Source organism: Corvus hawaiiensis, chromosome 4, assembly GCF_020740725.1.
Source record: "Corvus hawaiiensis isolate bCorHaw1 chromosome 4, bCorHaw1.pri.cur, whole genome shotgun sequence".
Taxonomy (NCBI): domain Eukaryota; kingdom Metazoa; phylum Chordata; class Aves; order Passeriformes; family Corvidae; genus Corvus; species Corvus hawaiiensis.
Window position 1 is genome coordinate 18,426,182 of NC_063216.1, and position 21,612 is coordinate 18,447,793.

The 21,612-nt window shown below is 46.8% G+C and overlaps 1 protein-coding gene across 1 annotated transcript; it reads left to right on the forward strand.

The window, feature by feature from the left end:
• The first annotated feature begins 690 nt into the window (after positions 1 to 690).
• Positions 691 to 18,900, forward strand: TM7SF3 (transmembrane 7 superfamily member 3). The gene is made up of 12 exons (XM_048302138.1): positions 691 to 823; positions 6,898 to 7,052; positions 8,836 to 8,986; positions 10,124 to 10,244; positions 11,006 to 11,177; positions 11,495 to 11,672; positions 12,941 to 13,027; positions 13,421 to 13,501; positions 14,206 to 14,358; positions 15,429 to 15,526; positions 16,069 to 16,231; positions 16,700 to 18,900. The coding sequence occupies exons 1-12, from the start codon at positions 754 to 756 to the stop codon at positions 16,960 to 16,962; spliced, it is 1,692 nt and encodes a 563-aa protein (XP_048158095.1). The 5' UTR covers positions 691 to 753; the 3' UTR covers positions 16,963 to 18,900.
• Positions 18,901 to 21,612: the final 2,712 nt, after the last annotated feature.

Genomic DNA, 21,612 nt, shown 5'->3' on the forward strand with positions numbered 1-21,612 from the left:
AAAGCCAGAGTGTAGTGTCCCCAACAAGCCAATTTAGAGCCAGCATCCGGCCTCCGTGGTCGGGGATTGGAGAATAAATGCCATTCGTGCCAGTCAGTATGTGCTCGTGTTTCTCATCTCTGACAGCTGGGTACAATGCCAGCCTTCCCTCAGGTGGACCTTAGAGACCATCTCTTTCCGACCCCCTGCCACGGGCAGGGGCACTTTCCATTACCCCAGGTTGCTCCAAGTCCTGTCCAGCCTGACCTTGGACACTACCAGGGATGGGACAGCCACAGCTTCCCTGTGCCAGGGCCTCCCCACCCTCACAGGGAAGAATTTCTTCCTAATATCCGATCAAAACCTAATCTCTGTCAGTTTGAAGCCATTTCTCTTATCCTGCCACCACATGCCCTTGCAAATCACCACTGCAGCCTTGCCACTGATGCTGTGGGTGCAGCAACGATACAAACTAATCCGCCCAAAGTGTTTTCCCCGATTTTGTTTGCCTGCGCATGTAAGCTGGGAGGTGGGGCCCCTTCACGCTCCTAAGTTAAATCCCAAGTCCCAGGCTGCTGGTCCAAACCCCACCGTGCATTTTTAGGAGTTGGCAGCGGCCGAGCGCTTCCCCTCCGCCCCCCCCGGCAGGGCCCTCCCGCAGGTGCCTGAGGGGGCGGGAGCGACCCCTGCTGGGCGGGCCCCGCCTGCGCCCCGCCCCAGCTGCCCGGCCCTTTCCCGGTCTCGGCCCCCTTTCCCCGTTCCCTGCGCGGCGCTATGCGGGTGTCGCCTTCCCCTGCGCTGTTCCTGCTGCTCCTGGGGGTCCTGCGCCATGGCGGAGCCTCAGGTGAGGGCGGCGTGAGCCGGAGCGGGGGGGCGCGTGGGGCTGTGTGGGGCTGTGGCCGCCATTAAGCGGCCGGAGGAGCCCGACTCGTACCGGGAACTGCGAGGCTGTGCCCGGGTTAATTCCAGCGGCACGGGGCTTGCTGCGACTGCAGAGCCTTTTGGGGTGTTCCCGGTGCTGGCGGGGCGACCTGCCGCTGTCTGGAGGGATGTGCAGGAGTGCGGATCAAAGCTCCTGCGGCGCTGCAGAAGCGCTGTGTGTATTCGTGGTTATCTTAATCTTTCATGCGGACAAGGAGAACTACCCTCTTTTTTCCCCCCTTTCGCTGCCCCTCCGCTTTTTTTTTTTTTTTTTTTTTTTTTTTTTTTTTTTTTTTTACACCTTAATTGCTGTGGACGCCGTAGTTTTAACTCTTCCATGGATAATTCGGAATCCTTTGAACCCCGCCGTCGCGGGGATGCGGCGCAGCTGAGGATGCTGGTGTAGGGCTGTCTTCGCTGTGCAGAAACAAGGTGGCATTCGCTACCTATGAACATGAGCTTACATGGCAAAGGGAACACGGTTAAAAGTAGGTTTGTCTTTGGTTGGTTGGGTTTTTTTCCCCCAACCGTGTACAGGTGGTCATGGGTTCCCACCACTCCCAGTGGATAGTGGGTTGAAAAGCGCTGTCGCTATAAAACTAGGGAAAGGAGCAAAACCTACAATTGGCATATTGATTCCTAAAGTTACTTGTTGTTTGTATTGATATAATCTGACTTTATTTGGCATAGGCTTATTTTGTAATTTCCCTGTGTTCCTGCATGTGACTAAATTATGAGTCCAGAGTTAAGTGTGCTGTAATAAGTGTAGTTTGGGAAAATTTACAGTTGCTTTTTTTTCTGGTTAAACTCTTATCTGTTCAAATAAAGGAAAAAATAAACAGTTTCCTCTCAGAGATAGTTCAGAGATAAGCAAGCAGCCCTTCTTGTTAGGGCTGATATAAGCCTCTTCCTCTTAGTTTTGCTTTACTTTTAAACTTGTTTCTAATCATAGAATTGTTTGGGACTTCATCTCGTTTCAACCCCCCTGCCATGGGCAGGGACACCTTCCACTAGACCGGGTTGCTCAATGCCCCACCCAACCTGGCCTTGAATGAATGAAGCTTAATTGTCCCAAAGGAGACTCTTGGGATACTTTGCAGGGCTGCAGGACAGCATTTGGGACCAGTCCCAGGTGTGGAGGGCTTCTCTCTGCCCGGGTCTCATGCCCAAGGGAGATGCCTAATGGAGAGCCAAGTATTCCCTGTTTCTTGCAAGACCTGAAAGCTTTGGCTGGGCACCTGATGGTGACAAGCAGGTTTGAGAATGAAGGCTCAGGGTTTTTAGACCTTAGTGTTTATATTAAAGGATGCTAACAAGCAGTTTGTCTCCTGGACTTGATGGAAATGGGTCATGTGTTGAGTAATTTTTTTACGGTATGTAAAAAGGCAAGGCAACTGTGAGACTAAGCAAACTGCTTTGCCTTGAAGAAACCTGTTGCTGTTTTTCCTTGCAGGATTGAGGGTGGAGGGAGAAAGTATTTCCCTTGTGAAAAGCTAATAAGCTGTGTAATTTGTGTACCAGACACTAGCTGATCATTAGGCCCTTTAAACAAGGCCACTTGCTTAATGGTTCACTGATTTGAAATTGTCTTGTGGTTATTCAGTTGTGGACACCCACTTTGCAGGGATGGGCTCTGCTGACTCCTGTCCTTGAAGATCCTGCTTCATTTTAAAAGTGTTGATTAGTAAAATCTTTGCATGATGGCCTGTGTTACCTCTCTGGGTTTCTGATAGTCTGCAGCTCTTCAAACTTGGTCTTTGTGCAGAGGTGTTTTATACATTGTGTTTGTTGCGTTCCAAGGAGCTCTGTCCTCCTGAGGAGGAGTTCAGCTGGCTGTGTTTGCTGCATCCAGACCGGGTTGTTTAGTGTTGGAAAAACTAGAGTGAATTTAGAGTGTAGTCAGGACTGAGCAGTGCTTTTTTAAAGGGAGCTTATCTGGGTGAAACTTGTTTGTGCCAGCGGCTTAGTCCATGCAGAGACGATATTTTATGATCAGAGGTTCACACAAAACTCTTCTCTCACTTTTCAGGCTGTAAGGACCTCTAGCGTGTTGAGCAAAATAGTCCTCTGGATGGGAATGGTGCAGATGGTGACAAGCCACATTCTCTGGTGTCATCTGCTCTGAGTATGAAGCTGTTCTAAGCATGAGTCTCAGTACACACACAGTCAAAGTTCAGAAGCTTTCAGAAATGTTCCTGCTTCTTTTGGGAGTGGGGTGGGTGCTGCCTTTTTGGCGGGGTCCTGTAGTGTAGGAAGACAGAGACCTTGTAGTAGGGATCTCCCATCATCGGTGTCTGCATGGCCTTACAGGTCTGATAGGATATGGCTCCAGGCTTTATTCTGTTAAGTAACTGTATGCTAATGTTTTTCTTACTCAAACTGGTTGTCTGAGCTTGCACTTCATCTTCATTAAATGTCTTCATGTGACTACTTGTTGTTGTACACCCTGCACTGGGAAGTTCTCCTTAGCTCCTGGAGCTTGCTTACATTGGGTTGTTCTGCATATCCACTGCAAAGTGCTCGGCACCCTGTAGAAATGTGTTTTCTCTGACTGCACATAACTTCTCTGAGGGAAGCATAATGTTTGAGCATGGCTCTGTAGGTGAAGACTGTTCTGTATGGGCAGCAGTGGCATTTCTTCAGTTGTGTTTCTTACTGGAAATTGGACTGCTAGGTGTAACCAAGAACCCCGTGTGGTTAACTGCTCTGTGGTGATGGGGAGTGACACTTGGCTATTGCAGCTGGAACTGTGGTTTACTCAAAGCATCAGAGGAGCCAAGAGATTGGCACTGAATCAGAACAATGGAAACGGTTCAAGCTGGGTGTTGCCTGTTGGGGAAACTGTGTGTCACAGGGAAGGGATAACAAATGCAGAGGCTCTGGAATTGATTGTCTTGTTGCTTAGAGTTAGGAATAAGGACTTTTGATCTCAGAAGAGTTCCAGGAAGTTCTGTTTCTTTGCTGTCTTTACTGGTTTTGCCCTTCACGTGAGAGAAGAGATAGTGCAGTGCCTCTGTTCATCAGTTCTGTATGTGGGACTATCGGTGCTCCAGTTCTGCTGCTGGTACTGTGTATGGAGTAATACATGCTCAGTGCTCCATCTTTGCTCTGCTGCTGCTTGGTTTCAGCAATGCTGACTTCCTCTGAGCATCTGTTCAGTTGATAAGCTCTGTAATAGTAGGGGTTCCTCTCATGTATCTAACCCAAAATTACTCTGATGTGCAGTGACTGTTACAGTTCTTCCTACAGGGCAAGGAAGAGGGGTTGCCTGGCACCTTGGAGTGTTCCCAGACCTTCACTGTTGGAAGCAATAAAACAAGTTGGGATGCCTGGATTTTGCTCCTGTCTCTGTTGCCGACTTGCTGGATCAACTCTCTTGCTTGTGAGGTGGTGTTAACTGTGCTGCTCGTCCTGCAGACCTGTCTAGTGGGCCACCTCCAGGCAGATCAAGCTTGCCCAAAGGAGAAGGTTGCATGCTGTGGCCAGCACTGTGTGGTCATGGAGGTCTCTGTGTCCGTCCTTCAAAGGATATTTGACAAGACTGAGCTCTCTGTGGCTCAGGGAGTCTAATACCTGTCTGGTATTAGAACCAGAGAACTGGTGATAGCAATAGGCCTGGTGAATTGTGAGCTGGTTAATTTAATCAATTAGTCTTGCTCACCATCTTCCCTTTCTGTCTCAGTGCCCCAGGAGTGACTTGTTCACATGACAGAGATGGAGAAGGCTGGAAGGGTGCTGTGCTCTGTAGCTGTGGAGCTCTTCCAAAAACTTCTTAAAGGGCTCTGTTGCTCTGCAGTGCTCGTCATCTTTCAGGCCTGACTGGAAGTGTGGTTTGAGGAGCCTGTGAACAGCAAGCTGAACAATACTTGTGTGGTGGGTGTAGATGTTCTTGTTCTTCACCCTGAGTCTCTGCTCTTGTGCCCAGACTTTGGGATAATGTGTGTCACATGTGCTGTTCTCGGAGCAGTTATGCAAACAGTAAAGCAATATAGAACACCATACCTTAATTCACCACGCTAATTAAACTTGAGAGGTTGCCTCTGACATTTAGAGTCTCATGATCATGCTGAAGTAGTGGCTATGTGTCTTGCTGACGAATCTGTCCTTATTTATGCAGAGGCTCCTGGGTATGGGTATGGAGTGGAGGTGAGAAACAAGGTGAAGCAACGCAGTTTTTTCCCCTTGATGTAGATCACACAGAGAATGTGTATGGTTTCAGCTTTTTTCTTAAAAAAACATCTGAGTGTGAATGTCTTGCGGTTCAGGAAGCTCTGCTGAAGGTTTTAAACATCAAAGAAAAATATTTTTCTGGCATTGTAAGCTTTCACTGCAAACTTCTGAGTGTATGGATGTATAGTCTCTGCCTTCTGAATGCTTTTCTTTAGCATTCGTCCTGCTACTTGCATTGAACTTGAGCTAATGAGGAAAGATCTGAGGATATCTGAATGCTGCTCAAGGGACTCTGAAGAATCAGAAACTGAAGGATACACAAAGTTTTTTTTGCAGCTTTAATTTTACGTTAAGTACTGTGTGGAAATTTGGTGTAGAAACTTCTACCTTAACACAAACTGCAGATGATGGAACAGAAGAATGGAGAGTCTTTCTTTCCTCACAAGTGGTTTATGATTCCCCCATATTTTAGCTGAGGTTTTATTGGTGATGCAGTACTGGCATTAATTGAATTTTGGAAGTGAGCACGTAAGGGTTGAAGTTCCTTCCTTCACTGTGTAGCGAGTGGAGGAGGCATGAGGATGGGAGCTCCCCTCTGTTTACATAGCAAGAGGCAAAGAAACTGGCCAATGATGGCAGTTCTTGGCAGGAGAGAGAGAAAAGTAACAGGAAAGCAGTTAGAGAGTACTGGGTATAGTTTCAGGTAAGAAAACTGTCCCTCCCTTGTGAATGGGAGCCCCCCTGTGTCATCAGCAAGTGTCTGTGGGATGGTGCTGCTGGTGACTGTGTTAGGGTACTTGGCAGTATCAACCCTTTCCACCAGAGGCAACTTCACTGAGGAAGTGTGTGTGTATGTGTGTGTGTGTTTAGGCTTGGTAAGTGTTAGGTCTGTTTGGGTGCTGCATGCAGGCAGAGGAATTCAGGGAAAAACCTGGAAGGCATTTTGCAGTCTGGCTGCAACCACCAACCAAAGAGCATCTTGTAGCTTCTCTGTGGCTGCTTCGCTTTCCTCCCTTGGCATCCCCTGTCCCTCCAGAACCTAGCACAGGGAGAAGCCAGGCTTGCTTGCAGGACTTGAATGACAAGCCAAAGCTGATTCTCAAAGATCTTACATCCTAGGTCATGTGGTTCTCTTTAAATTAGAATGACAGTGGGTCATGGGGTTATACTCATTGTAAGAAGAAATGGTCTAGGTTGTGTCTAGGAAAAATTAGTCAGACTTCTAGGTCTAGAAATGGAGATGCAGCAGTCCTAATGATTAAAAACAGTTTGGCAGCAAAGAACCATGTGAAATAGCTGAAAGAGGGTAAGTGTATGTATGTAAACTACAGATTTGACTGTCTTCTAGAAGTTGATTCCAATTCCCATGGTCTGTAGGAATTCACCTGGAAAGTCTGATGGATATTGTGCAAATTGGCTGGCTGATACAAACATAGTGACCTGTGTCTGCCAAAGGTCAGGCAGTTCTCAGTATCTTGTCTTACTGTCTTTTTGGAGTGTAGCTGGCTGGTTGGCTGAGCTGGTGAGCTCAGCTGTATCAAATCCTGACTCCTGGTGGGAAGCCCTGTCCCTGTGCTCAGGTGAGTGCCAGGCTGGAGGGCAGGTACTCTGGCTGTGCTGGTATCTGCAGGTACAGCTCTGTGTGCAGCAGTCTCTGAAACCTTGGTACAGCTCACAGGATGAGAGCAGCACAAAGCAACATCCTGCTCTGCTCCCAGCTGACTAATACTGGGCTACTGGAAACTTCCAGGCCTCCCTGGTAATTGCTTCCCTCTGGACCAAAAAAAAAAAAAAACAACTCTGTATCTTCCTTTTTTTGTAATGCAGGTCTTCTTGAGCTCTCCTTGGGAAAATTCAGAAATGTGCTACTTAACCAGACCAATCCAGTGGAGGCTGTAATCAGGAACATCGCCAGCAACGTGACTGTGGTTATTTTTCAAGTGCATGCCCAGCAGAGTGATGTGGTGATATCCTTTGATAAGGTAAGAGTGTCACTTCTGTTAAGTGCTGCCTCTCTTTCAACAAAGGACTTGGCTCTGGTACATGCAGGACTAATGAACTGAAGCTGTATAAATAATGAGTGTCTTTTACCTGCTTGGCTCTTAGACAGTATTACTGTAGCTTCAGAAATCCTTTCTTGTACTTAGATGTTGTAGCTGCTTTTTGAAAAACTGAACGCTAAAGGAATTTCAGAGCTGGCTTGAAAATATTTCAAGGCACTTTATTTGGTGGAAGTGGTGCTTTTGTCATGTGGCTGTACTGACTGCTGTCCATCAGCTTGTCTTATTAAAACCAGATCTGTGTGTGTGCCAGATGCCCTATGCACAATCACCTTGGGATGTTTATTTGTCTGCTTTTTCCATGGCTTGGATCTAACCACTGCAGATACGATGCGTTGTTATCCCAGCTCCTTGTCCTGAATCTAATTCTCCTTTGGTAACACATGGAGAAATTCCTCCACAGTACTCCAGTGAAAGCTGCTGCTTCTAGACAGCAATAAAAGCATTCCTGCTGCTGTACCCTGTGTCCCAGTAATGATGGGACAAACTGAGGCTAATCTAAAATACTGATTTTTGTTGTTGTTGTGGTGGTGGTGCTGGGAGGTTCTCACTGGTATTTGAACAGAACACTTACTAAGCTGAAGGTGGTAGATGGTGTCTGACAGCTGCCATCCAGTTCCCCTCTCTCTATCAGCATCTTTGAAATCAGAATATGCTGAGTGCCAGGAAGTATCCTGGGGAGCTTAGAAGATGACTGACCTGTAGCATAAGTCACCCAGCTCAGCCATCCTTGTACTGGTGAAACAGCCAGGATTACAGGGCTGAGGCTTTACTGTTACACCTGTTCAATCTTTGCTTACCATTGCTAGTATCTTCTGCTGCCACTTCAGATCCTCTTTGCATTCACAGGCCTTACCAGGCCAAGGGCTGTGATGCATAAATGCAGCTGTACTGCTTTTAGGGCTGGCCTGCCTCTAGAAATAAGAAGTTGAGCCAGGTCCAATGTGCTTCCTTGCAGTGTTGCCTTGGGTGACTGTGGCCAAAGGCACTTTCCATGCTGAAAATGTGACTGCAGGTCAGCTGGTTGTTCCAGCTGTGAGACTGTGATACTGTCATTGCTTCCTGATCTTTCCTCAAGAGCCCTGGTTGTGGAAGGGATGGTGGTGCTGGGGATTGGGTCAGTAGCTGGCCTGGCCCCAAAAAGATCTGGCAATTCTAGTGTTAAGGCAGCTGTCATACAGTCATCTCTGTTCTGGTGGAGATAGGAAGCTGCTTCTGTACACTGGCTCCCAGAACACTTCCTTGCTGCTATCTCACAACATTTTGTGAGGGATATTCCAGCCCTTTTACATTTTTACTAGTCAATCCATTGCCAGATCTACTAGCTAGATTTCTCTGCAAATTGCTTGTGATTATCAGCTCTTTAGTAGTCCCACACTTGTCACTTGGGGTTTTGAGCCTGAGCCAGGCAGTGTGTGGTGTCAGAGCTCCCTTTTTTCACCAGCTAGGGATGCCATCCAGAGGGACCTTGACAGGGATGAGAGGTGGGCCTATGAAGATGTCAGCAAGGCCAAGTGCAAGGCCCTGCACATGGAGCTGGACAATTCCAAGCACAAATACATCTTGGGCAGAGCCTGATCTGTTGTAACTGGCACTGATGTGTGTGGCAGGACTGGGCTCCTGTGATATTATCAAAATATAATCAAAATACAGTAGAAATCTTCTCAATAAGAACTGCTTTTTTCTATAATTTGTTTCTATGCAGACTCCATTGGTGAACAGCTCAGGAACTGGGGTGGACAAAGGGCTGGTGTCCATCCTTCGGCCAGAGCAGACCGTGTGCACGTGGTACCTGCGCGCCCTGGATGCTGGCCAGGTGCTCAGCACTGCCATCTCCATTCCCTACATGGAGAAAGGTACGTGCTCAGGGCATGCCAGCTCTGCTTAGTCAAGTCATCTGTGGAATGAAGTGTTGACCTTTCAGTCTTAGATGGTGGAAATCTGATGGAGATACCAGAAATTCTTCTGAAATGGGCTGAAAAAGTTTTTATTGTCACTGCTGAATTGTGAGTTGTGTATAGGATGTACTCTGTGGTCTTGCCACGACTCAAGCCTTAGAATAGAAAACTGCTGTGCATGTGATCATGGAATCAGAAATCTGTTTGGATTGGAAGGGGACCATAAAGATCATCCAGTTCCATCCCCCCTGCCATGGGCAAGGACCACCTTCCACTCTCCCAAGTTGGTCCGAACCCCATCCAGCCTGGCCTTGGACACTGCCAGGGATGGGGCAGCCACAGCTTCTCTGGGCAGCCTGTGCCAGGGCCTCAGCACCCTCACAGGGAAGAATTTATTCCTCATATCCAATCTAAATCTACCCTCCTTCAGCTTAAAGCCATTCACCCTTGTCCTGTAATCCTAGGCCCTCATAAAAGTTCCCTCTCCAGCTTTCTTGTAGGCTCCCTGGAGGAATGGGGAGGCTGCTGGAAAGGTCTCCCCAGAGCCTTCTTCAGGCTGAGCAGCCCCTACTCTGAGCCTTTGCTCATAGGAGAGGTGCTCCATCCATCTGGTTGTCTTCATGGTCCTCCTTTTGACTAACTCCAGCAGGTCCACATCCTCCTTGTGTTGGGCTGGGGTCTTGCCAGAGCAGCAGAGAGGGGCAGAACTCCCTCCCTGGTCCCGCTGCCCACTCCTCTTTGTGTGCAGAATGCTGATGGCTGGCTGGGCTGTGAGCACTCGTTGCTGGGTCATGTCAAGCTTCTTGTCAGCCAACACCCCCGAGTGCTTCTCCTCAGGGCTGCTCCCAATCCATTCTCCACCCAGCCTGTGTTTGTGCTTGGGATTGCCCTGACTCATGTGCAGGACCTTACAGGAGCTTGTATCCTTCTGTTCCAACACTCCAGTCGCTGGAGTCACCCATGTGTGGGGACCTGTCACAGGCTGCAGTGAAACCCTTTTGCTGCCTGCAGGGCCAGAACCTGATGATTCCTTGTGGTCAGCAAGCAGACAGTGCCTGCAAGTGTATAACTGCACTTATCTTCTCTGTGTTCTAGATCCTATTCCTGGGGGCTGCAATCTAGAATTTGACTTGGAAGTGGATCCAAATATCTACCTGGACTACACGTTGGTTGATATACACATCAAGTTTGCCCCTGCAAACTTGGGATATACCAGGTGTGTGGAAAACTTCAGTGCACTGAGAAAGACCTTTTGTCCTGTGTTTGGCCAAAAGGCTAAAACAAACCCTGCTGTAACAGCTGAACCATCCAGCTGCTGGCAGGAATCTTGTTTGCTGCAACAAATGTAAATGGGGAGAAAGAGGAGGGGAAGAGGTACTGCAAGAGAGAGATAAAAGTTCTCATTACGTCTTGTGGGGGAGGTTATGCCACTTCAGAAATGCAAGCAGTCAGCAAATACTGGATCTTTCCATTCCTTGTAACAACTTGATTTGTTTGAGGAGCAATTGTGTGTTGCAGCCAGTTTTATTTCTTTACTAGTACTGAAGCATGATAATAACCCAGAGTTTTGTTTAATTTGAGACTTCAAGTTAAAAGGCATTATTTCCTGAGTGGTGCCTGGTGTCACAAGTGATAGGCAGGGAATTGGGAAGACTGTGTTTAGAACTGCATGGAAAAACAAACAGTAATGTTGTGGTCTTTGGCTGTTGTGGCCTCTTGGAATTCTTGTTATGGTAATTCACAGGAAGCCCCTGTAAGTGTAAAGGCACGTACCAGCACAGGCCCCACCTGTCCCAGGGTGGTTCTGTGTGATGCTGCTGTGCTCTGTGCTCACAAATACAGTCCAGCTTTGAGTTAGCTGCTGGTGTGCACCTCTGAAGAGTAGAGGCAAATCCTGTGGACAGATTACTGCTTAAAACCAACGTTAAGTTCTGGGGGCTTGTGCTGGGCACGTGGCTGATTTGTTTTTCATTGCAGAGGAGCAAACCCCCCCTCCTGTGATTCAGGGACTGGTCAGAACTCGCGGTGGCGGCTGCGCTACGATGTGTACCAGTACTTCCTGCCGGAGAGTGACCTGTCTGAGATGGTGCTCATGAGCCACATACGGAAAATGTCTGGGGTGCAGAGTATCAAAGCCAATGGCATTAAGGTGAGCCTGAAGCGCTGGGTACCAGCTATGTGGCAGTGGTGCTCTCTTGTTTTCTCCTCCCCTGTGCTTGTCTTCCTGGAGGGGAGATGTAAGCAGGCTCCCTGGCCCTGCTGGCGAGTGGAATGGCAGCCTTGCCTGCCTCAGAGGCCAGACCTGGGTCAGTAGGCTGGTAGGGAACCTGAACTGTATCTGGAAACGGGGAGGAGCAAAACATAGGAGTGGGAAAATCTTTTGCCCTGTCAGAAAACAGAGTAGTGCTAGAGGGGAGGCTTCCATCCTGTGAGCCTTTAATGCAACACAGGTACTTAATTTTCCAGATGCTTACGCTGACAGCTGATGACAAGACCAATGTCTACTTCTCCTCACTTCCTGGACAAGGTGTGATCTACAATGTCATAGTGTGGGATCCTCTTTGGAACAGTTCTGCTGCATACATACCTGTGCATACATATGCCTGCAGCTTTGCTGACCTGGTGGACAACTGCTCTTCCCTCAGTAAGTTGGGAATTGTATGTCCCTCTGCAGCTTGTTGTACTCCAACATGCTAACTGTGCTTTAAGATTGTTTTTCTAATGTGTGCAGGAGATCTTTGTTTTACACTGTGTGTATTTTGCTGCTTCATGGTGAAGTCTGCTTCTTGGTTGAGCAGAAAGTCTAGAATGATGAAGTAAGACTAAGGAGAACCATTAGCAATTAAAGGTTTAACTTAATGGGGGTTTAATATGTGGGTTGCAAATGTAACTGAACTCTGTAGTGCCACTCCAGCTGTGTCCATTTCAACTGGATACATCATTTCAAATCATCTGTATGACTGCGGATGCTGAATGTGAAGCTGAGTTAAATAATAATAAAACACAGACTAGATTGGGCTCCAGCTGGATTTTTCTAACTGTGCGGGTGCTAACAGGAATCAGTAACCTGCAGGTGTTTTGAAAGGAGGCAGTCACCTAAAATAAGAGTGAAGATAATGTCAGCAGTAGTGGAGTGACTGCCAAGTCATGCTGCTTTGTACAAAGCTATATAATGATGGAATTTGAGCAGAAACAGAGCAAAGCTGCCACTCCAATTCGGAATGCAGAAGTGACACGAGTAATTGGTAGAATCTGGTTCATAAAGTAAGGTTTGTCCTCATTATTTTCTTATATACTGTAACACAAGTGACTGTTGTCAAACTCAGTGTTGTCCTATGACAACGTGAGACAAATTACCTAGGCTAAACCTCTCTAATTCAGAGCATATGGAAGATGTGGTTTACGTCTGCAAATAGCTTAAATATAGGTAAGAAATTTGCCTAGAAGACTGCGGTGAGCCATAATGGGATGCTGATGATCATTTTTGTTGCTTGGCAAATGTATGAGAGTGAGACAAATGGTGAAGGCTGTAGTGATTAAGCCTGTAGTTGCTGCCTGGGTCACTAATCCCATAGCACTGATTTTTATAGATGACTGGATGTCCCTTTTTTTAAAGCTGAGCAGAGGATTTTCAGGCAAAGTTGTATCTGTATTATGAATAAGTTACATCTACTTACAGAAACTTCTCTTGAATAAGGAGGAAACTCTTGATTTCTTAATCAGTCTGGGACTATTTCAATATTCTGTTGAAGATCCTACCAGGACAACTGTTAGTTCAGGCACTGCAGATCTGACAGAGTGGCAGCTCTCAAGTTGTCAGTAAAATTTGTGACAGCAACCTGACTTTACCTTAATGTCCTTGTTGGGACTGTGAGGTGGAATACTCCACTAAACTTACCTTTCTTCTTGTAGGTAAACTCTCTACCAAAGTATTCTTCACTGCTTTTGCTGTTCTTGGTCTTTTCACCTGCTTTTTTGGACACAGATTCTGGAAAACAGGTACTGAATATTTCATCTCGTCTCATTGGAACTTCGTAAATGTTACTCTGTGTAACTTAGAATGGTGGTATTACTACCAAGATGCACTTGATAGTGATGCTGTGCCAGTTACGTCCACTGCTTTGCTTTTATAGGCTCTGAGCCTTTAAGCTCAGAGCAGGAAGTTTCTGGGATGCAAAGAATAGAAACCTAGAACTAGGGTGCATTCTGGGCAATATAGCTATAAATTTGTAATTTTTGACTATCTTTGGTGCTTGAGGACAACAAAGTGTTGTCTGGCTCTCTTTTTGTGAGCTGCTGTGTTCCTTCTCCATTGTTATATGAAGATGTCTGAAGATCCATTGAAGTGGGCTTGGTATGAAGCCTGCTAAATACTTTTTCCTTCTTTTCTAGACTTATTCTTCACAGGCTTCATTGTCGCAGCATTCGTCTTCTTCGTATTCATTACAAGGATAACTGGCCTTAGTTATGATGGTGAGTAGATGTGTCATGATACCCAGTGCTCTTCCCAAACTCTTGTTATGAATCCCTCAGGGACAATCTCAGTTGTGCTGTTGGCCAGCCACAGGAGGGATAGCAGAGTGATGCCTGGGTGCTTGAGCTCTGATTGCCATAATAACTGAATATGCAACAGAGTAAGTGTTGCTTCCAGCATCACAGTGATGCAGAATTAATAGCTGTATTTAATTTCAGCATCTATCCAAGGAAGATCAGAGGTGTTTGGAAACTCTGGAAATTTGCAACATACTTTCTTCCTACTTTGACAATGCATGGACCTCTGTTTCAGGTCAAATGCAGGTTTCATCTGTAAAATGGAAGTAGGTAGTCTGCACCCAGCTTGTTAGACAGAATTAGGTCTTTGTCTGTCCCACCTCACAGAATTCCTTTTTTGATACATGTGCAGTAGCTGTAGCCACCTGAACTCCCTGGGAACTCAGGGTACTGATGTACATGGTACCAAGGCCTCCATTCCAGCCCCCCCTGCCAGTCTTTCAGCAAGGCATACCCAGCTGTAGGCTGGCATCTAAGTGAAGTGCATGAAGCAAGTTCTGATACTTTTGTTACTTCATGCAAACTCTCTGAAAAAACCCAAACAAGCATGTAAGTAAAGCTGCTGAACATGTTACTGCAGGAACTGAAGTTTCCAGAATGCTGGAATTTTCTCTTCTCTCTTTCAGCGCGTCTTATTTTGACAGCAGTGGCTGGAATTATTGGAGGCCTGCTTTTGGTTGTGAGCTGGTGGAGATTTGGCTCTGTCCTGCTCTGCATGTTTGTTATTGGGCTTGTGTTGGGATTTCTCTTCTCAGCGACACTCTTCTTTACTCCCATAGGTAAGCACGGGAATCCTCTGCTTGGTGAGTGCTGTGTTCCTGCTGTGCTACAGGCACACTGCAAGGCTCAAGAGTGAATGGCACTCTCTGGTTTATCTTAGTGGGATGTTTAACTTTCCCTTTCTGGTGCTGGGAGGCATAGAGATGGACCTGAAACCTTCTGTAATTAAAACTTTTTAAAAATTTTGCAGAGAACTTGGTGACTCTTCCTACTTAAACTGTGTGCTATCTCTGTGACACCAGTTCTGCTCCAGGCATGCACTTGCTCTCTTGTTGTCTGTCCAGAACAAATCCCAGTAGAAAATCTACAGTCTACTTTGAAGGCTTCAGGCATAAAAGCTGTAGACAACTTGCTTAGAAGCCACTAAGCCTGCTGAGCTGGAGTCCCTCTGGGACATCAGAGCATGAGCTGTACTTTATTGTAATTTCCAATCTCATAACTTCTCTTTTTAAGGTCCCTTGGTGGGACAGTTTTTCATTCTCCAGTCATCTGTGTTTGACTGAAGCCATGATTCTGTGATAATCCATGCAGTCCCTGGTTGCTCTTCCTTGGAGTGGAACAGTAACTCAGCTAGAGGTCAACTTGTCCCCTCTGGTTAATCCAATCCACAGGCCTTAGAAGACAGAGCAAAGAAGGGTTTGAGTGATTTAATTTTCCTAGAGCCAGAAGAATTTGCTGCCTGGTGGTGTTGTGATGGCTACATTTGCACCATACTCTGGAGTCAGATGCAGATTTTTAGCTTAGAAACCCATATTGGGCAGCAGTACTCTGGTACTTTTCATTCTTACCAGGTGAGGAATGTGAACATTGTCAAAAATCTTTGACACACAAGATCTGCTGTTCCAGCACAGAGTACAGGACCTGTGCTCAACTGGGACAGTTTTTTTGTTCTTGAGTAACTGTTCCAATACATCTTAAACAGTCAGGATTTGAGCTCAAAAGCTGGGCTTTTCAACAATGTACTCCAGGTATTTCTGAACGTACAGAATTTTGGGGGAGAAAAGCTGACCCCCAAACACTTGTGAAAAAGGAAATGTTTCCCTCACTGATGAATATCGTGTCCTGGCAGGAAACTACAGGGTCTTCCGTGACGATGTGGTGTTCTGGGTGACCTTTACCTGTGTAGCCTTGATGATTCCAGTGCTTTTTATTGGCTGCCCAAGAATTGTAAGTAACTGTGCTGTCACCTCAGGAGGGAGGGAGAAGGGGGAGGGGTCAGACTTCTTAATGCAAAACCATGGGATATGTACAGAAAACTTTGCACAGCTTTGTGAAGCTCAGCACAGGGCCAGTTGCAGGCAGTTCCTGTTCCCTATTTGGGCTAAATGGTCCATAAGGAAAGGAATGACTTGTTGTAGTTTTGCACACAACATCCACTGCATTTAATTGACTTCTGCTGTCTTATCAGCTTGGCTGTGTAACAGGTGTGTACAGCCAATTTATCACAGAAGAACTGATAAAAATTACAAAATACTTGTCCAGAGAAGCTGTGGCTGCCCCATCCCAGGCAGTGTTCAAGGCCAGATTGGGAAGGGCTTGGAGCAAGCTGGGATAGTGGAAGGCATCCCTGCCCATGGCAGGAGGTTGGAACTGGATGGGCTTTTAGGTCCATTTCAATCCAGGCCATTCTATGATTCTACTGTCTTAAGGAGGTGGGGAATAAAGCATGTTCATCAGCCTCCTAAAGCTGTGTTTTTCTTCCTGTCTAGCTGAACATTCTGGCCTCTGGAATAGTGGGCTCTTACACAGTGATCCTGGCCATTGCTTGTTATGTCTACACAAGCCTTGCTTACATCACCTTAGACCTGCTCAGAAGGGTCCTCAACAATTACTTCAGCAGAGCTTACACCAACGTGCCTTTTCAAAGGAATGGTGAGTCCTCCTAAGACTTTATTCTCTTTTTAAGGAGGAATCATTGCCTCTTTGGCTCTGTTGTAAACAGTGAGTGAGGGCAGGAGGGGGATGTAAGGAGAACACAGTACAGTGTGAGATTTAACATCCACATGAGAAATTCCAGTCCTTCAAAAGCAATACTGAGTAGACTTAAAGGCAGGAACCATCTTGCAGGTGTTGTGACAAAGGCCCTTGTGGTGCTGCTCAGACTTGGGCTGGCAGATTGCTGAGGAGTTTGCAGAGTGGGCAATCAAAGGCCTGATACAGTGAAGAGACTCTTCCTAACTCCCTGCGTGTCGTGGCCTCTGCATGGAGGCACTCTGGGCATGTGAGGATGTGGGGATGATACTTCATTCCTTTCTGTCGCTAAACTAGTGTGTGTGTTTGTGCTTGGGGAAAGCAAGGAATGTTCTGCATTGCTGCAGGCATCTGTTTCTCTTTTTCCAGACTTCATCATCCTGTCAGTGTGGGCAATGCTGGCCCTCAGCGGGGTCACTGTGCAGCTCCGCCGGGAGAGGAGTGAGGTGCCCTTCCCACCACATCCCTATCTCACCTGGAAGAGGGAAAGGGAGCGTAGAAGCACCAATGTCTTAGACCCCAGCCATCATATCCCTCCCCTGAGAGAGAGGATCCACAACAAGCTGCTGCATATCAAAGTGTTCTTCCAGAAAGACCAGCCAGCCGGGGAGAGAACACCACTGCTTCTGTAACTTTCCAAATAACTGGTGGGAATGGAGAGGGAGGATCTGGGAACGGTGAGGTGATTACCAGCAACCAGCCAGTGGTGCAGGATTTACCACTGCTAATTTGTCCTGCTGAATAAGAGATTGCTGTTTGCCCAGCTTGGCAGAGCAGTTACCTGTCCAGTACACTACATGCTGTTTGTGACTCTTCTGTGGCAGGCTCTGCCTGCTGCAACCTGCCTGTGTCCAGCTGCAGGATCCTGTACTCGTGGCCAAGGACAGGCGTTGATCCTGTGGGGTCTGCTTTGCTGTTTGGGTACATGAAATATCAAACAGGCCTTGGAAAACAACCTGCTGATTGTTCCCTTGCATGTGGAAACCTCTGCTGAGGCAGTGCCTGACTCGCTCCTAAGAGTGAGCAGCCTGTCCAGCTGTGAGGGGAGGGCCAAGGACTGGACACACAAGGAGTTCTTCCAGCAGGAACTGAGCATCTCCTTCTAGTAGAGGTACAAAATGTGTGGCTGCAGACACACTGGTTTCCAAGAAGTGTTACTGAACCTTGCAAGCTGAACTAAATGACTTGAATTGAAACTGCACTGAGTTAACTGTTGTACGTGTGCAGTGTGGGGCTCGGGAACAGGGACTGATCTGAGATAAGAAGATCTTTTCCCTCACTTTTGGGTGGTTCTGTAGCAAGCTGGTCATCTGGTCTGTGCAAAGATGACTGGTAAGAGAACACAAGAGGTTTGTGTCCCTGTTTGCTTTCTGAACAGCCTGTGTCTTGTTTCTGCTCTGGTGTAGTCTCTTTTTTGATGGTGCTGTCATAAAAGGAAAGAGTAAATAAGCTGTTTGTAGCCAGTGGTAATTTTTTCCCCTGGAGTTGGCTGAAACACTAATTATTTATTTTTAATCATCTTTTAATTTTGCCTTTAAGGGGTGAAAACAGCATTCAGCTAGCAAGATACTGACCAGGAACCTTGCTGACTGAATGTGGTCCTTACCTATTTGAATTGCATCTGCTCAAAGCAGAATGTAGTATAAAAACAGACGAGGGACCAATCTCGTGTGGTGGCTTTATGCTCTTCCTTAAAAAAAACCCCAAGAGCCATTTTCAAAATGCTAACTGGAGCAATGTATTATTGGCTCATCCCAAGCAGACCTGAGGCTGTTTGACCTGTGCTTCCCCCCGTGCCCCCTCCTGGTCTCCAGTGGGGGTCTGCCATGCACTGAAGGATGGCTCAAGTCTCACATCCTGTACCTTGACACAGGTTATGGTGACTCTTCCTCCTTCTCCCTGTGTCTGAACCTGCAGTGAGGGCAGCCAAGTGCACGGTCCTGCCTGCGTGATGTGAGTGGCTGCTCAGGTGCCTGCACGGAGCCTCCATGAGGGAACTTTCCAGGGGTGGAAGGTTAAGCTCTCAGCCACCACCTTAAATTCTTAGTAGGAAATATGTAAGAAACAGCTTTTTCTGAGGAAACTGGCAAAAGAACTTTTTCTGGGAACTTGGTTGGAAGTTGAAACACCCTGGTATAGACAGGACTGAATGACTTTTAAATGGCTTTTCTTTGAGGAGTGAGAGCTCAAAGACAGTGTCCGAGGTGACTGAACCCTTCTGATGTTTAGACAGACAAATCCCATCATTGCTTGGAGCTGGACCATCTGCCTCAAACAGCAAAGCAAGGCTGGAATCCTGCAGTTTGGGTCTCGTTGCCCTGTGCTGTTGTGTGGCACATGGTGTAAACAAGGAGCTCTGCCCCGGTTCTCTGCCTGTCCTCCCTGCACTGATCCTGAGCATGTCTCTGCCATGTGTAACGGCAAGCAGCAAACACTTCTGTGGTATAGAAATGCTCTTAAACACGTTTACCTTGGTGGGTTTTTATAACTGCTGCGATTAACATTGTGCAAGAAACAAGTTTAACTCTAATTTTCTATATCTTTTATAATAAAGATGTCTTTTCAAAGAATATTGGAACTAAAGGGGTCTCTTTGAATTCAGTGGTGCTTTTACAGTTTAGCTTCTGCCTTTGATCTTGTAGGGGAGAGTTTGCTTTGAAAAATTTCTTCTTGCCAAGGGCTGAGGTGGGGGAGCTTGGCTGTCGTTGCAGTGACACCCAGAGGCTGTGACATGTGGCATGTGCTCTGTGCAGCCACTGAGGGAAGCACGTGGTCCAGAGAGGCTTTCTTTTGTGAGCTTTGTTAGATGAGGCTCTAGAGAACAAAGGCATGGTTGTCATCCCCTTCTTGCCTGAAAACTGGTGTGCAAAATCACATAGGAATTCTACAGCTAAGCGGGCTTTGAACTCTTTTTTCTGAGATCCTGACTTTCCTTTCTTTAGTTCTGCCAAGAGATGGTTCAGGAGCTGTCTTCCATAATTCCATAAGCCACAGTGAATAACAGTGGTGATGATCAGAATACATGAACTGATCCACTGCAGTGTTGAAGGGGTATTTTCAAGGCTTTTTTTGTGTACCCTTTGAGGTCCAGGGTGAGATCTATTTAAGGTCTCTTTAAGGTCCCTTCCAGTACAAACCCTTCTATGATTCTGTGATTCCCTTCTGTCCTTGCCTAGAGCTGTCCTTGATCTGGAAAGGCTTCCAAAAAAGAGGGAGCCCCTCCAGAGAAATCAGTAGGCTCCATCTCAAAATGTGCACTTTTCACTGAGCTTCTGAACTTTTAATCTCTCTGCCTTCTGACCCATCTGCAGCTGTAGGTCTGCAGTGATCTTGGCAGTGTTTTTTGGGGCAAGCTTTAGTGGAACTTTGGTTCCTGGTTGGTTTATCCAGTGAAGAGTCAGCATAAGAAACACTGCGCCTTTGGGCACGCAAGGTGAGTATTGTGTTAGGTTACTTGTCCCGACTCAGAGGCTGGAATGCATTGATAAATTGATATATCCAGATTTATTTGAATTTTGCCAATATCCATCTGGTTATGTTGTCCCCTCCATATCCTGGACTAGAAGGCTCTGGTGTCTGAGTTTTCTCTGGAAACAACAGCTCCCATAACACTTCTGTGTCTTCAACAGATGCTTTTTGTTTATGGTATTTACTTTATTGCTCGCAGACCCTGTCTGCTCTAGCCCCCAGCTCCAGGCAGCCAGCTGACTCCTGCTGAGCATGAAGGGTTTTGTGCTTCCTTGCATGCTAGGGGAAGTCAGCTTCAAACCAGAGTAATAAATAAGCTCATTTTGGGGGTGAGAGGGAGTGGCAGGAGAAGAGGGTTGTGTAAAACTTCCCTGCCTGCTTCAGAACTGGGTCTTCAAAAGGCTGCCTCATCAGAAGAAGCACCAGTTCCAACTTTTCCATCTTATCTGGTGAAACAACAGATTATCTAATATGCTCAAAATGAGCTGGATTCAATTTTTTTTATCCTGAATGCTGAAGGTGAGGGGGAAAGCAATACCCAGGAAGCGAAGAAGCACAGATAGACAATAGTAGGAGGGGACTGCTGATTGCTTAGCCAGGAATGTAATGAGTTGCAGATGATGAGTCATTTAATAATTTGTTTACGATGTTCCTGAATGTAGTGTTGGAAAAGGGAAGGCGCTGATCACACCACATCCATTGGTGTGCTGTGTTGTTTGAGCTTCCCAGAACTGACTTCTCAAAACCAGCTCTACTGCTGCTCACTGCTGGAAGAGCCAGCCTCAGGTGTATGGATTGGGAGACTTCTGGTGCTGAGAACACTGCAGGGAAATCACTGTCTGCCGTTCTTCAAAAAAGTAAACCTTCACCTTGGGAAAGGGAAGAGACTACAGCTGGAGTTGGTGGGTTTCTCCTGTGCCTGTTCATGGCTGGTGCCTGAGCAGTGCTGCCAGCACGTGCTTCTTCCAAGACTGCAATGATGAAGTGTTTCTCTCCTTGCTGGGCACTTGGTTAAGGCAGATGTCAGGTGAGGTTTTTTCTGAATGTGGGAAATAATGATAATCTCTGATACAAGGGCCACACTGGCTCCCAATGTCTGGGAAAAGGAAGGTGGTTGCAGGCAGCAGGAACTCAGTCCCTCCTCACATACAGTTCCTGTTCAGCCCTACTTGGGCTAAATGGTCCATAAGCAAAGGAATGACTTGTAGTTTTGCACACAGCATCCACTGCATTTAGTTGACTTCTGCTGCCTTATCAGCTTGGCTGGATAACAGGTGTGTGCAGCTGATTATCACAAAACTGATAAAAATTACAAAATACTTGTCTGGAGAAGCTGTGGCTGCCCCAGCCCAGGCACTGTTCAAGGCCAGGTTGGACGGGGCTTGGAGCAAGCTGGGATAGTGGAAGGTGTCCCTGCCCATGACAGGGAATGGCACTGGATGAGCTTTAAGGTCTCACCTTCCCTCTGCCCTCATGCTGTGAGCAGCACCACAGTGCTCTCCTGGCCAAAGTGACCACCGGTCGTGCCACGGACACTCAGACTCCAGGATCTCCAAAAAGAACAAATGCAAGTTTTACACTCAAACAGCAGACTTGGAAATTCCTCTTTTAACCAGAAAAAGTGTTTAAGGAAACTCCCTAAGCCAATGTAATGGCTTGGGTATTTACACAGGGATCTCACTACATGTAACTCTGCATGAAAACAGTGCCATTAGTTCTGTATTTTACCAACCTTCTAATCCCACGTGCTTGTTAAAAAGTCAAGGCTTTTTAAAGCTTTTAGTTGTACAAACCAGCCCAATGTAGTTTCAGTC

Excerpts from the sequence above, each read along its gene's own strand:
- TM7SF3 (XM_048302138.1), top strand. The coding sequence starts at position 754 with ATGCGGGTGTCGCCTTCCCCTGCGCTGTTCCTGCTGCTCCTGGGGGTC. Across the intron at positions 824-6,897 it reads GCGCCATGGCGGAGCCTCAG|GTCTTCTTGAGCTCTCCTTG; the intron begins GTGAGGGCGGCG and ends TTTGTAATGCAG. Across the intron at positions 7,053-8,835 it reads TGGTGATATCCTTTGATAAG|ACTCCATTGGTGAACAGCTC; the intron begins GTAAGAGTGTCA and ends GTTTCTATGCAG.